Genomic DNA, 16,346 nt, shown 5'->3' with positions numbered 1-16,346 from the left:
TCATGACATGAAAATTTGTCAGACTGAAGCCTCATCACCCAACATGGAACGTGTACTACCAGGAATACATAGGTTATTTTCATTTTGAGGCCCAAATGCTTCTGCTCTGGTCAGAGTCTGGATCTAGCATCTAGCTCCTTGGAACTCCTCTCTCTCTGGCCAAGCTTACTGTCTCCTCTGCTCCACCCTGTATTTCTCCAGAAGGACTGGATGACCATCATGTCCATTCCATGTTAGTAAAGTATACTCACAGTCCGGTCCTGGCTTATGGAGGAAACATCCTGATTTTCCTGATAAAATTTTAGCTACTTCTGATCTCCTTGGTCACTCATTTATAAATCATCTCTAGTAATCCAGGTATAGATGGGTAAAAATCCACTTAGGGCTAATTTTGTTCATTAAGCTCTCACTGACTAATTTCATTTTTCTTATATCCATGCTTCGTTTCCCATCTTCTCTGTCACCTTCCTGTGCTACCCCCGTGGTGTTACTACTCCCCTCCATTTATTCTCCTCATGAGTAGACTCTTGGAATTTTAGAGGGCAGACTTGCATCAACTTAAGTCCGAGGCAAGGAAAACCATAAGCTTCGAGTCAAGCATTTTATAGCTCCCAACCCTTTAAATAAATTCTAAATACAATTCTATAGAATATTCACATAGGACATTCTAAATCTGACATTTCAAATACAAAATATGTCTTAAGTGAACCTGGCTGTGATGATAAGATGTTCATTAACTGAGTTACCAAGTGCTTTTTCTATTTCTGCATGAAACCAGATGAGACACACAAGGGTTAGAAAAACAGCTGTGGTCTTTATGTGAGAGAGACCACAATTGACAGTGATGTAAAAACCAAACCTTTCTATGTCTGTGGGTCTATTTCTGTTACATAAGTTCCGTTACCAAAGGGGAAGGGTCGGGGGGAGGGATTAATTAGGAGGATAGGATTAACATATACATATTACTATATATAAAATAGATAACCAACAAGGACCTACTGTGTAGCACAGGGAACTATACTCAATTTTTTGTAATAACCTATATGTGAAAAGAATCTGAAAAAGAATACACACACACACACACACACACACACTGCATCACTGTGCTGCACACCTGAACCTAACATGACATTGTAAATCAACTATACTTCAATTAAAAAAAAAAGGAAAAACAAAACAAAAACTCCAAACCTTTCTGAAGAGCCCCTTTTACTCTTAACCTTGTTGTTTCCTCTTCATGTCAATCTTGGGGTCCTCTGGGCCTGTAGCCTCTAGAACTTTGGAGATGGAGGAAAGGACTGGAGTATATTTAGAGAGTCTACACTCTCTGAGACCTAGCCAGTTTCCTCCAAGGGGGATAGCTCTTGGTCTGTAGGAAGCAGTTCAGTTCTGAGTCATTTCAGCAAAGTTCTGCTTTCGTTATACAATGTAGAGAACAAACACATAGGGACTTTGGAAAGTTAGAGAGGCCCTGGACTAGAGCCTGTCCTTTCAGATCTGAGAATTTGAGTCAACCTGACCTTATGGTAACCGGGAGGTCCCAAAGCAACCTTTAAGTAAATATCTCATTACCCTTAGAAACCTGGCTAGAACCAACCAAACCAAGTGTAACCTGCATACGGACTGTAGTTCAGAGACCCGAAGGGAAGCTGAGGAACAGTGTCGTGGGATGATGCCAAATCACAAAACCCCGTAGGTCACGCTAAGAGCCATCGTTCTTAAGGGGATGCGCAGAGAGAATACAGGTAGCAAGCCAATGAAAGAATGTGCCCAAGAGTTAATATGATGGAGAGGGCCTGGTGAGCTTATGTTGACAAAGCGATAGTTTTAAAACATCTATTTGGTGGTATGTTAATACAGAGCTGGGCTAACTCATGAACAACCATGTACATCGTAAGATATAAACCTATATTGAGAATAAAACATCACCCAGTAGTTGAAGTTCCTGTGTTCTCCTCTCTGATTGCATCTCTCAGAATTCCCCATGAATTTCCTTATATTTATACTCCAAATGTATGTGGTCCTAAATTAGACGTAATGTCTTTGAAAATTATTTCCTTCATGCATATGCTATTATTCTGCATGAATTCTTCTGCAACTTAAGTTTTTGCATTCAACATGTTTGTGAGAGAGATTTAGGTTGATATGTGCAGCACTGATTCATATTTGTTTTGCCGGTGATGCTTTTTTATGTCGTGGTCCTAGTTTTGGGGAGGGAGGGAGGGAAGGCATGATGGAGCCACTCAAGGGACCTGTCCTGTGTCGACAGTCCAGACTGTGCTCTTAGAGTCCCAAAGCGGTGACCCATGGATCAGCTGCAAGGGTGGTAAACGGGATCTGGCTGGTAGAGGAAGCTCTTTATAATGGAAGAAGCAGAATTGACATAGAGAACCTGGAATCAACTAAATATAAGTACTCTTTGATGGTAATAAATACAATAAGTATTTCATAAATGCATGTTTACTGATTAAAAAGTGTTTTTTGAGTTAGGCACATCACTGTTTCAAAAATTAGACACTCTTACAAGTGCTCTGAGGAAAATGGCCTAATTTTCCTCTCCTTTGTTTTTTCCACCTTTGCAGTGTTTTCTGGATTCTGTCCCAGCGGATCTGTTTCCTGCTCTGTAACTTTCTGGGTTAACGTTGAGCATCATTAGGGAAACTCAGCTGCCACTGGACTGTACACCACCACGAAGGCTTTGGAGATCTTTTCAGTTAAAAGAAGAATGACTTTCTTGAAATGTAATCCCAGTGGAGCTTGTTTTCTGTGTTGCCTGGAAGAATCCCTACCTACCATCAGCAGTTCTTCAGAGACCTTATAAAAGCCTCTCTACATCAAGCAACTGAGTGACTCTGGGTTGTTCGGGGAGACCTTAAGAATTGTGGATATCAATTCACCTGGAAGATTCAACCACTGCTACTCAGAGCTACTGCTAAAATACCATGTCTAAGAACTCGGAGTTCATCAACCTGTCATTTCTATTAGATCATGAGAAGGAGATGATCCTGGGAGTCCTAAAGAGAGATGAATATTTGAAAAAAGTAGAGGACAAGAGAATAAGGTAATGTTCTTTTGTCTGCCTTCCTTGACTGTTTTCTGTTTGAAGCAATTTAGATCAGAAATGGGGCAACTGCAACCACATTGGTGACACGTGTTAGTCAGTGACTTCGTAGATTGCAAGCAGTAGCACAAATATTAGAAAACATCTTTGGCGCTTTATCATTTATCTAGAAGGAAGGATGGGATTGAGCTGTAAATAGGTTGATGAGAATGTCAATTTGCCAATGACATCATAACTCATAGGTAAGTGGAAGGACTGCTCAGGTTTGAGAACCAGCTCTGGGATGTACTAGTTGTGTGACCTTGAACCAGTGACTCAACTTTTCCATGCCTTGGTTTCCTCATCAATAAAACAGGGATAATAGTAGCACTCATCTTATAGGGTTGTTGCAAAGATTAAGGAAGATAATGTGTAGTGCCTGGTACTTAAGTGCACAATAAATGTTAACTATTATTTATTTATAATGCCTTTCTTAGGTCAGTCTTAGTGGGAATTTGCTTTGACCAGAGCTGGGAGAGGAAGGGGATCTGGAAAGTGAAAAGTTCCCATTGTATCCCAGAAATCATCTGAATTTCTTGAAATAAGTTTCTGTGTGAGGAAAGTTGAGTAATGTGGGCAGCGTTGAGTTTCACATCAGTTGTAGGCAGGGTTGATATTTAGCTGAATCCCCAGGTGTGACCTCATCTGTCTTTCAGCCAGTATCCATTCTGATTGGTTACGTCATCTGTTCTGAATGATCAGAGCATCATTCTGATTGGTTGCCACATTCATTCTGTTTGGTTGCTGCCTGTCCTGTCCTGCTTGTTAACTATATTTGGTTAGGGCTTCCCTGGTGGCGCAGTGGTTGAGAGTCCGCCTGCCGATGCAGGGGACACAGGTTCGTGCCCCGGTCCGGGAAGATCCCACATGCCGTGGAGCGGCTGGGCCCATGAGCCATGGCCGCTGAGCCTGCACGTCCTGAGCCTGTGTTCCGCAGCGGGAGAGGCCACAACAGTGAGAGGCCTGCATACTGCAAAAAAAAAAAAAAAAAATATATGTATATATATATTTGGTTATTACGTCTCAACTCTGAGTAGAGGAGCCAAAGATAAACAGAGTTCCCTCCTTAGGCACTGCCTACTACTGTGCAACGTGTAGCTTTTGTACATCACGTGTCTACCAAAACTGCAATCAGAAGCTTATGTTTGTTTTACTTGAGGAGAAAACTCATCATAAGATTATCTTCACATGTTGCAAAAATATTCAACGTGCCTAAAGGAACTAGGATCCTTAGAATTGGAAAGATATTGAAATATTCTTGATTCTTATTTCATAGTGAAGAGCTCAGAATTTTTATTTCCATCATTTCAAGGTATTCCGCCAATCTTAAAGGCTTTGATTAAAATTATTGTACTTTTTCTGTGCTTAGAATTCAGGTGGCAATGAAATGCAGTTAATGATTTTCAAGAAATCAGTAATATTTTTGGCATTGGTAGTCCAGTCATGAAAAGTGACTGAATTTTCTAATGGGCTGCAAAAAGTTATATTGTTTATGGGGGGCAAGGTACAAAGCAATTATTGATAACATTCTCAGGTGAATTCAAAATCACCCTGTTTAGGAAAAAACAATTTAATAACCAGATCCCAGGAAAGATTGAAGTACAATGAACAGGACTTTGTTCAGAATGTTTGTTCCTGTCATGCTCAATAACTATTAGTAATAATCTATTACACTCTTTCTTCCTTTTTCTCTATCTTCCCTTGCCTTCTTTCCTTATTCTCTGTAACAATTGTGTCATATTACAATAGAGCTATCAAGAATAAAGCTGTTGATTTCTTGGCTCTTTTAAACATTTAGAGGATAGCAGAAGAAAGGCTTTTTACAGATCTAAGAGATACTTTTATAGAAAATAGATTCTTTTTTGAAAGTGGCAATGTCTTGTTCCCTTCTTTCATAACAACACTGACTAATATTTAGTTCGTGCATTTTTTTCCTGCATTGTCTCATTTTGTTCTGAGCTACCAAGACAGGAGCCCAGGCCAAATGACTCAAGGCTCTGCCACTCTTCACAGCTTCCTGTACTGAGAAGCCACGCCAAAGTGGGTGGCATGGGTTTAGAGTGCGTTGCTGTTGAATCACCCATCTGCGTTCGTTGATTCAAATCTTAGTTACACCATGAAGTCTTCGTGTCACTTTAGACTAGTTGCCTCCATAGATCTAGGTTCCTCATTTGACAAAACAGAAATAATAACATTAGCTACCTCATTAGGCTGGTGTAAGGATTAAATAAGCTCATATTACCAAGAGCTTAGAACAAGGCTGGCCTACAGTAAGCACTTAATAGTCGCTGGCTAACATCATTAGGCTTATTGTTGGTTTGTGTTGCTCTTGATTTATGAGTTGTTGTGAATACCATCAGTGCTCCACTCCGATCCTTTTGAGCCCCTTTCTTGGATCTGTGCTCTCATCTCCCAGTTTCCACGTGCTTTACTTATAAACACTGGCACCTACTACCTTCTTTAGAGGACTACCTTTGGGTGGCTGGAGTTGCCCATAGGAGTAGAGAGCCACAAATGCCAGATAAACTTGAGTTTCTGTCCCTACTGGGCCGCCCCGGGCCAATGGCTGATGGGTACAGAAACCCTCGCCTGAATGCAAGACCGACTCTACAGTGCAACTTCTGCTTCAGGGCTCCCCATGGGATCATGCTGAGACTGGCCTTCAGGTAAAAATCACAGTCTTCCTTAGTCCCCCTTCTCTTCCCTTTCCTGTCTCCCCTACTCCCTTATAGATTCCTCCTGAGAGCATTTCAGAAATCACTTGCACAGGTATCTACATCTCTGAGTTAGCTTCTCAAAAGCCCAAGCAGGAGATTTGGCAGACCAGTCAGTGAACTTAGTCCATTTTCCTTGATATCCTCCAAAATCATCAACACAAAGAATTTATGGTGTAGCAGATTTTACTGCAACTGTAAACATTCATGCTTGCTATTACAGCCATTGTTTTCACTACGCTACAGTGGTGTAGGTTGACATTTTGTGGGAGTCTGGAAGAATAAGTAAGCTATTATGGATAAGATAGAAATTGAAGGAATGGTTTCACAGAAGAGCTAACATTTGAGCTCAGCCTTGAAATGGGAAAAGGATGTTGACATTGGCAAGTATAGATCAACTGTGTTTCAGCTGTTTACCATGACCCACAAATTTGCCTTCAGATTCCGCTAGTAAGTTTCAGAAGGAAGTGGAAGCCAAAGAAAATTTTTAAGAATTATGATGATTACTAAGAAGAAACTGATCTGGAAAGTTAGTACATTGGAGTTTGGGAAGCAGTGGATTTCTTGTTTGTTTGTATATTTATTTGCTTGAGTAGGTTGTCCTTAGAGATAAGGAAAATAGAACAATGAAAGAGTGTAAAAATGGTATCGAATCAACATTTTAGGCCTGTTGCCCAACTGTGCTCCACAGTCCGTATAGCCACTGAAGTGTGTGTGGCATTAATTAAGGTGGTGAAGCCGAATCTGGCCTCTGTACTCCGACACCTAATTAAATCGCGGAGACAGAGTTTTGGGTGAGGTAGAAAAGAATAGCTTTATTGCAAAGGGGGGCACTACGGGCTAACGCCCTCAGAACTGTGTGTCCCAATGCAGGGGGTGAGGGTAGGGGGTTTGTGAGGAGTTTTATAATGGGGGGCTGGGTTGCTGATAAGGAGCAGGGTGCGTGCAAGGCCTGCGTTCCTTCAATCCAGAGATTATCTGGAGTCAGGTGATGATGCGTGAACTGTGACCTTCTCTGGAACGAAGAGTGCTTCATCAAGTAGTTAACATCTTCCATTTGATGGGGGTTTTAGTTCCGCAGAAGAGCTCAAAGATATTGTTATGTGTATCCCTTTAGGGGGAACCAGGACCCTGCCCCAAGGCTGCACTATTGTGTCTTTGAACTGTCTCTGCATCCCCTCCCTTCCCTGATTAGCAACTGTTTGAAAGGCTTTCCGTGCCCAGGAGCCCCACAGAATCCTGCTCGGTTTCAGTGGGACTGACCTCTGGGTGCTTCTGAAGGTGCTTTGCACCCAAAGGCACATGAAAAGTCTGATAATTACCTCCAGGCATGAATTGTAGGCTGGGAAGAGATATTTGCCAACTACCAGAGCATTCTAGGTTGATCCAAGAGGCTCAAATATATTTATTCTTCTTCTTCCGACTAAGAAGGAAAAAGAGGTAGGAGATATCTAGACACAGGTTTCAACTATTAGAAAGTAAGTTTTTAAGATATTCTCTGTGAAGAACAAATCGCTTAGATGTATTGATGGCTTTAATGCAATGAAGAAAGAGGGAGGAACTGATGCAAAGAAAATTGAGCTATCAACAGTAATTGCAAATGGAAAAAAATACCGACCATTTGGAACCACAAAATAAAAATCTTTATTGATCATTTTGTTCCTTAGGTTTTTCTAACTTTGGAAGAACTCAGCCTAACAAATATGAATACATGCCACATAGTATCTATGCCACATAGTATCTCATTAAAAAATTCTTACCCTACTTGATTTTCCACACCTAAAAACAAATACTGTTCAATGTCTACTTTGTGGTATTGGCCTATATATAAGAAATCTTCAACTTATAAGTGACTATGTTACCGAGTCCAAGCTCACTCTGCTCGCCGCACAACAGGCCAATAAATCAGGAGACGAGGTGTTGAGGCAAGGAAGACGACTTTATTTGGAAAGCTGGGCATCTGAGAAGATGGTGGACTAATGTCCCAGAGTACCATCTTATCGGGGTCTGGATGCCAGTTTCTTTTATAGAACAGAGAGGGGGAGGAGGTGAGGAAGTAATGTAAAAAGGCCATAAGTCTTGCAAAACATCTCCTGATTTGGCCAGCCTCAGAGAGGGGATGTGTTTATTTCTTCTTTCTTGGAGCCATTCACAGGTGGGCAGTGTCAGAATGTTTCCCTGTGAGCTGAACAAAGGCACTTTACTTTAGTTTAACATTCAGGCAGAGGGGCACGGTTCCCCAGGGGAGGCCATTATGTATGCTAATAGCTATAGACAACATCCTTTTGGTGATTATAGTAACAAAAAGCAGCAGAGAGCAAAGGTTAAAGTAGAAGAAACAGATCCAGCCCGGAGTCAGATTTTGTTCTTCCCTGTTACAGCTGTTCATTTCAGCAGTTCATCTGTGGGCTGTATTGTCACTTAGAGGCTGTCATTTCCATTTAGCCGCAATGCAGGAAAACGTATCTGGCCTTATGTTCTGTTTGGCACCTCTTCTTGGGCTTGTGTCAGTGGTGAACTCTGTTGGTTGTCTTACTGCGTACATTTCTCTTTTCTTCATCCCTACCCAAAACTCAGTTTTGCTCAGCTCCAGCAATGGATTTTTTAGGACAGTCCCTTGACTTTTTTAGGACAGTCCCTTGACTGGGATTCCTCTGCCAATTATTGGTCTGGTGGTGGACATGAGACCAAAGATGACCCACTCAGACATATATGGCCTGAATTTATGGAAGGTTCTCTTTCTCACTGGATGGGTTCAATGAACCATGTCATCCTGGTTGCTGCTGAGTATAAAAGCCAGCACAATGATGAAGCGGAGCCAATAGGTTGGCAGAAAATTATTGTCAGCATCCTGATATGCTAGAACCTGCCACACTTCTGGCCTTATTCTTTAAGCAATATAATATATTTCAGTGTTATTTATAGCAGTTTGGATCAGATTTTCTGTTACGTGCAGCCAAAAGCATCCTACAACCCCCAGAACTCAGGAGTAATCAACATTTGTTGAGCGTGTTCTATGAGCCAAGCACTCTGTATTCATTGTTAGAGTAATGGAGGTGAGCAGAGACACAATCTTAATGCTTGTTGGGTCCATAAACATAAAACAGTTTGCAGTCATGGATCAGGCTTTATCTATGGTATAAACCAAGGGTCAGCAAACTTTCTGTAAAGGGCCAGATAGAGAATGTTTCAGGCTCTACAGGGCATATGCTCTCTGTTGTGACTATTTCACTCGGCCTTTGCAGGGTGCAAGAAGCAATATGTAAACCAGTGGATGTGGCTGTGTTCCAATAAAGCTTTATTGATAAAAACAGGCAGTGGGCTGGATTTGGCCCAAGGGCTGTGGTTTGCTGACCTTTGGTGTTGAAAACAACACCTTGGTAAGTTCTAGCCTTGGGAATAGCTGCATACACCTGAAAGCTTGATAAGCCATCTTGGGGAGAAGCAGGACATTTATAGCCTAAGAGAGAAGATGGAGTTGGACTAGAAGCCATCAGCTAATAGAGGTAGAACATGGGCTTCTGTCTGGGAGGTTAGATGATTTCACAGGGTCCTTCCACCTCTAGGAGAGTTTGATGCCTCACCCAATTTGTAGTGGCTCACGTGCTGGACAGCTTCAATGTATTTCATTGCCTCTGTAGAAGAACAACAAAATGATCTGGAGGTATAGAAAATAGCAAGAAATAGCAGGAGGTTCTGCACAATTGCAAGGGACAGATTACAACTCCATTTTCCCAATGAGGTAAGAAGTATTAATTTCCCTATTTATAGGTGGGGGAACTGAAATGCAAAGTTAAATAACTCATCCGAGATCACACAGCTAGTAATTAAGTAGCAGAACTGTGATTTGCATTCCCCACAGTCTGGCTCTAGAGCTCACACTCCACTCTTAGGTCACTTTTAACTTCTGAGTGATATATCTGATCTCTCAGGGGGGCTAGAATAAAAGAGATGTCAAACTCTCCAGTGCCTTCCTCACGCCGGAGAATGGATTACTCAGTTCACAAATGGATACTCATTTAATCCTCATGTCATCCCTGAGGTGTATGTACTATTATAATGTAGTATAGCTGTGGCAACTGAACCTTAGATTAAATAATTTGCCCAACTGGTAAAGATGAGAGCCGAGATTCTCTCATTCCATTTTGCTTCCTTTTCCTCTGTGCTGGGATGCTTCTGCGGTAACTGCACCCATTCCGACCCTGTTGAAAGCCCACAGCTTTACTAATAGCTGTCAGAGAAATGGAGCAAAAGAGAAAACATTTCTTTAGCCTGGTATTTACTGAAAACTCTGACCTGTAAGCTGTATAACACTATCCAAAGTTATTACGACTTTTACTGAAGCGTTGCTCTCACACAATAAAAACTGACAAGAGTTCCTTATGTTGTTCTACCCTTTATGCTGACTGAGAACCAAAGTGCAAGCGTATAATGATTCGTTCCACACAGCTAGCCTAGCTGAGACGGGCCACCAAGCAAACCAGAGGTTAGTATCATCAAGAGACCACAGAGATCAGCCTGGGAACTGCCATCCACCTTATGGCTTTGTCTTTGGGTTTGATTCCATCATTTTACAGCAGGATGGGGGAAGAAAGAGAAGGAGGGAGAAACAAAAGGGGAAAGTGCATTTAAATTGGCTGTTTGGAATCCTGCAGATAAGCTAAATATTTGGTTCAAATGGATTTGAAGCGATTTCAAGAATTATCCATTCACCCGGCAAATAAGGGCGACCAACAAGTGCCAAAAACAATATCTTAATACCCTACAATTGTTTGATCTGTGGGGCTGTTTTTTCAAATCTTATCACTACCACCAAGAACAGAATTGGTTTGACCTTCTCAAGAGCGTAGACTCACTGTCCCCATAAAACACCAGGAGAACTATTAGAGTGAACTTCTAGTTTGGTAATTTCTTCTTATTATTATTACTTTTTTTGCGGTACATGGGCCTCTCACTGTCGCGGCCTCTACCGTTGCGGAGCGCAGGCTCCGGACGCGGAGGCTCAGCGGCCACGGCTCACGGGCCCAGCCGCTCCGTGGCATGTGGGATTCTCCCCGACCGGGGCACGATCCCGTGTCCTCTGCATCGGCAGGCGGACTCTCAACCACTGCACCACCAGGGAAGCCCACCTCTAACATTTTAGATTTCAGGAATATGACCATTGTATATCAACAGTTTATCTGAAGGTTCCTATAGTAATAGGAGTTAAGTTTAATTGATTTAACTGTGTAATAAGATTAGGCTGACATGCATTTAATAATTTTTCTAATCATTATTTCATTGCAGAGCAATTAAGCATAACTGGTAAAGATTTCATGCACATATCTAAAATTGATAAAACTTCTAATGGCAAGAGATTTTTTAAGTTTTTAAACTCAATAATGCACTAGGATCTATAAAGGGCATCAATATCTACAATATTTTTGTATTATAAATTCTTAATTCACAATTAAAGAAGTATTTAATATCTTCTGATACATTTTTCATTATGGAAGTAGTTATGATTATTATAGAAAATTAGAAAATACATATAATATGAACTTTATAAACTCACATGAGATCCCTCTTCCCAGAGATATTTTCCACTTTTGTTGAATTTGCTTTCTGTTGCTTTTCTTTGTGTACATGTAATTTTCACATAATTGGAACCACATTATATATGTAAGTTTGGATCCTCTATCTTTGCTTAACGTTATTTAATGAACATTTTTGATGTCATTCAAAATTCTTTTGAAGCATCATTTTTATTAGCTGGATAAGATTTCATAACACAGATGTGCAATATTTTAACTTCTAATTTCCATGGACATCCTTATTCTTAAATCTTCTGTCTTAATTTTTTATTATATTATGATTCATATTTTGATTTATACTTCCTTTAAATTGAAAAATTGTTTTCCAGAAATGTGTCCATTTCCTCTTCACCAGACCGTTACATTATATCACTGCCAACATCAGAATTATTGTTATAAATCTTTACTAATTTGATAGTGTCCTATGTTAATTTGCATTTATGTGATTATTAGTGTTTTTACATGATTGTTAGCCATTTGTATTCCCTCTTAAGTGGATTTTTTATTCGCATTGTCTATTATTATTGGATGTTAGTGTTGTTTTAACATTTATTTGTATGAATTTATATTTGGGAAATAATTTCCAAGATTCAGCAAAAATTCATTGAGTACTTATTATGTGCAAGGCATAGGAGATGGAGATGAAGTAATTTCTAGTTTAACAGAAGCAAAGTTATATTTTATTGGATTTTTCAAAGTCTCCACTTTCACAATAACTTACACAAAGATATGTCAATTTGATTTAAAATACAAATAACTTACATCTTTGCCAGACTCTCTACAATTCGTATTTTAAAGGCAGAATTTGCATTCTTCTCTACTTCTGTAACAGTATACATGCTATTTATTGGTATGGAAATTAGGGTAAGTTCAGCTCTGAGCGTCAGAAAATCAAAATAACAGTGGCTTAAGTAAGAGAGAAGGTTTTTTCTCTTTTTTTACCTTGATGAAGTCATGAGGAAAGCAACCCAGGGCTGGTAATGGTGGCTTCATGCTCATCCGAGGCCCAGGGTCCTTCTAATTGGCTGTTCTGCCCTCTTCAACATGGGCTAACACACCTGTTAAAGTAAAAAATTATTCTGACACTTATTAAAATGGTAAGGAAGACTCTATTCAGGACTATTGCCATAGATTTCAAGACTATCATGAAAAAATAAAAGTAAAAACAAAGACTGTGGTAGTAGGAGAGGGAGATCAGGTTCAACTCCAAATACAGCAAAAGCAGATGCGGACATATAGCCAGTAAGTAGGGTGAGGGGGTCAATTAATGGAAAATTACTTAAGCGGAGACATTGATGGTAAGGGAATTCTTACTAAATTGACTCAACAGAATTCTTACTGAAGGCAGGCCAGAGTGATGTCAGATATCAAGGGGTAGGGGGGCACGGGATTCTCGCTAAACTGATTTAGCAGGACTCTTACTGAATCTGGGCTCTGCAGGTTGAAGACAGGGCCCCAGGACGAGGTCTAGTCGAAAAGAGACCTCAGAGGAGGCTGTCTAAAGTTTGGTCAAGGGAAGAGTCTGAGTCACACTTCATGGTCCAAGATGGCTGCTCCAGCTCCCATCATACTGCCCTAATTCCAGTCAGCAGGGAGAAGGGACAAGGGCAGAGAAAAAGACAGTTTCCCTTTCCTTAAGGCCATTTCTGAGAAGTTTCACGATGCCCTTGCTTACATCCTGTTGGCCAGAGTGTAGTCACATGGCCATACTTAGCAGCAAGGGAGCTTGCATATTTAAATGGAGTTTTTACTCTGCGTGGCCATGGGAACAACTCACCTTTGGAAGTTTTTTGGCTCTAAAAGGGTAAAAGGAATGTTGAGAGACAACCAGCAATTTGAGAAAATGGGTGCAATTAAGATCATGCATCTTACGGATCAGATTCATTTACTCCTCAGCACAAATCTCATCTTCCTCTTTATGGACTCTGAAAGCAATTAAATGTCAGTGGTGATTTTCAATGAAGCATTTAACAAAAAGATCATAGCACGTAAAACAACATTTATATTCATCCTCAATGAATTTCAAAGAAACGGTGATTTGACATTTCCTGTACCATGTACTGATAACTAGGAAAACTGCTGAAAGTGTTTTTTGAAATAATCTTTATCTATGGAAATATAAGTCCCCATAAGCATCACCTAAAGAGGTAAATGGGAAAAATTAAGTACTGATAACTGCCTTTGCTGTGCATGTAACTCCTTTTTTGCTGCATTTAAGATTATTTAGTTTACACAAATTCAATTTAGAGACAGTTGAGAAGTAAACTTCAGCTATCTCTTTATAAAAGTTAAAACTAGCATGTACCTGTATTCAGCAGCAGAAGTAGTCTTAAAGAATTTTTCAAGGGCAACATATTCTCTTTAAATTATCTTTTTTTGTGTATGAATGCCCAATTTCCTCCCATCAAGTCAATTCTGTCCTTTCATTGTCATAGCAATAATCTTTAAAAGCCCAGTATTTTATCCTTTTTTTTTTTTTTTTAAAACAAATGCAGGTTTCCTACTTCTTATTGTACTGATTCTGTCTCCACATCCTCTCTCTCTGAGTAATTTACCATGTGGATAACAGGACTTTCTCCTGTTTTTTTTTTTTTTTAACCTGTAACTCCAGAACATTTTAATTCTAAAGAGCTTTAATAAATAAAAAGCCCCAGTTTCCAAATATCTATCAAAAAGAGAATGAATAACGACTCCCATCAGAGCTGGGGAAAAAAATTTTTTTAAAAAGGAAGGGGAGGGATGAAGGTAGATAACCATTTTTTTTCAAAAAGATAAAGATAAAACTGCTTCCTCAAATAACCACTGAGAATGTCACTTGAGATGAGTAGGCAGGAGGAATATAACTGTCCATATTTGCCTTGTATACAGTACTGGGCAACTAAATGCCAACTTAGCTATTTAGGAATGGCTTGCTAAAACGTTGAAAAGATGAAAGACTTCATCCTTGTCATAGACCGCCACTTCGGTGGAACATTCAGTGCACATGACTGGGTGATAGATTTCTTCCACATCTGTCTCTGCCTGCTCCGCAGCGTCTTCTTGGTTAGACCTCATCTTCTTATGGCCTCGCCTTTTCTTCCTGTTCTCTGGGGTTTTGTATCTTAGAATCTCTTCTTTGTTGATAGAACGATTCATTACAAACATTGCTCTATACTGTGTTTTGTATGATTCATGCCTTTGGCAATCAAGACACAGGGTGGTCATGCAGGCCGGGCAATTCAAGACAGCATCACTATTTGGAAAAGGCTGTTGTTGTTGACATGGCCGCTGTATTCCAAAACCATGGTAGCCGCTTCTCTGTGTATCAACCCAGACCTGATCTCTGTCATCTTTTTCAGGATCATATAGCAATTCATCATTTGTTGGAATTCTGTGTTGTTTCTTCTTCTTTTTCTCGGTCACCTGTGCTGCTTTGTCTTCATCCTCAGAATCAGAATCAAAATATATATCGTCATAGTACTTTGTCGGAGCTGTTCCAACTTTCCCATTTCCTGAGGAAGACCCTGTTTCTAGAGAGGATAACTTGTCCTCCATTGTTTTTATGGTGGAATTTAATTCAGCTTCCATTTCTTTTTCAAATTCATCTTCACTAGAGGATTCACTTTCTCCAGTAAGACATTCTCTAATAAATTTTCGTTTCTGGTCAGGAGTTCCATATAAAAGCACATCCACCTCATCTTCAGAACAGTGGCAACTGTCACAGGAATATAAAGCCTCTTTAAAGACATTTAACTACATGGGAATTCCCTGGTGGTCCAGTAGTTAGGACTCCGTGCTTCCACTGCTGGGGGCCCGGGTTTGATCCCTGGTCGGGGAACTAAGATCCTGCTCAAAGCCGGCTCCTCGTCACTAGGCTCTTCCACTGCGTAGGGGTCATAGTCATCTTGGAGGCGGTTCATGGCGGCCTGCCCCCTCCGATACCGTCCACAGGCGTCGGCAGAGTATCTGCTTTCTCCGCAAGTCCCTTTCCTAAAGCGCTCCAGCACTACTCTCTCCTGTTTTTTTTTTTGCGGTACGCGGGCCTCTCACTGTTGTGGCCTCTCCCGTTGCGGAGCACAGGCTCCGGACGCGCAGGCTCAGCGGCCATGGCTCACGGGCCCAGCCGCTCCGCGGCATGTGGGACCCTCCCAGACCAGGGCACGAACCCGTGTCCCCTGCATCGGCAGGCGGACTCTCAACCACTGCGCCACCAGGGAAGCCCTCTCCTGGTTTTTAAAAATTTATTGGAGTATAGTTGATTTACAGTGTTGTGTTTAATTTCCACTGTATAGCACAGTGACTCAGTTCTACATGTATATATATTCTTTTTCATGTTTTCCATTATGGTTAATCACAGGATATGCTTCCCTGTGCTATACAGTAGGACCTTGTTATTTATCCATCTATATATAATAGTTTGCATCTGCTAACCCCAAACTCCCCATACTTCCCTCTCCCATCCTCCTCCCCCTAGGCAACCACAAGTCTGCTCTCTACATTTGTGAGTCTGTTTTTGTTTCATAGATATGTTCATTTGTGTCATATTTTAGATTCCACATATAAGTGATGTCGAATGATATTTGTCTTTCTCTTTCTGGCTTACTTTGATCAGTATGATAGTCTCTAGGTCCATCCATGTTGCTGCAGATGGCATCATTTCATTCTTTTTTATGGCTGTGTAGTATTCCATTGTATATATGTACCACATCTTTATCCATTCGTCTGTCGATGGACATTTAGGTTGTTCCATGTCTTGGCTATTGTGAATAGTGCTGCTATGAACATAGGGGTGCATGTATCTTTTCGAATTATAGTTTTGCCTGAGTATATGCCTAGGAGTGGGATTGCTGGATCATAGGGCAACTCTATTTTTAGTTTCTTGAGGAACCTCCATACAGTTTTCCATAGTGGCTGCACCAACTTACATTCCCACCAACAGTGTAAGAGGGTCCCCTTTCTCCATACCCTCTCCAGCATTTA

The 16,346-nt window shown here is 40.7% G+C and overlaps 2 protein-coding genes across 2 annotated transcripts in view; one reads left to right on the top strand and one right to left on the bottom strand.

Moving 5' to 3' along the window:
• The first annotated feature begins 2,942 nt into the window (after positions 1-2,942).
• The window catches only part of SYTL5 (synaptotagmin like 5), a 131,757-nt gene continuing 118,353 nt past the window's right edge, over positions 2,943-16,346 (top strand). The window contains exon 1 of the mRNA XM_060137060.1: positions 2,943-3,061. Coding sequence (XP_059993043.1) covers positions 2,943-3,061 — 119 coding nt within the window. The remainder of the gene's footprint in view (positions 3,062-16,346) is intronic.
• LOC132513462 (E2F-associated phosphoprotein-like) lies at positions 14,157-15,361 on the bottom strand. The gene is made up of 2 exons (XM_060137845.1): positions 15,214-15,361; positions 14,157-15,073 (listed from the first exon to the last, which is right to left on the bottom strand). The coding sequence occupies exons 1-2, from the start codon at positions 15,284-15,286 to the stop codon at positions 14,286-14,288; spliced, it is 861 nt and encodes a 286-aa protein (XP_059993828.1). The 5' UTR covers positions 15,287-15,361; the 3' UTR covers positions 14,157-14,285.

The sequence above is a fragment of the Lagenorhynchus albirostris genome, chromosome X (assembly GCF_949774975.1).
Source record: "Lagenorhynchus albirostris chromosome X, mLagAlb1.1, whole genome shotgun sequence".
NCBI classification, from domain to species: Eukaryota; Metazoa; Chordata; class Mammalia; order Artiodactyla; family Delphinidae; genus Lagenorhynchus; species Lagenorhynchus albirostris.
Note: the sequence above shows the minus strand (reverse complement) of the source record. Positions and strands in the feature narration are given on the sequence as shown.

What these genes read in the sequence shown, in the direction of transcription:
- LOC132513462 (XM_060137845.1), bottom strand. Translation starts at nt 15,286, where the DNA reads ATGAACCGCCTCCAAGATGACTATGACCCCTACGCAGTGGAAGAGCCT. An exon ending in CGAGGAGCCGGCTTTGAGCA is followed by an intron (nt 15,074 to 15,213) that starts GGATCTTAGTTC and finishes ACAGTTGCCACT; the next exon opens with GTTCTGAAGATGAGGTGGAT.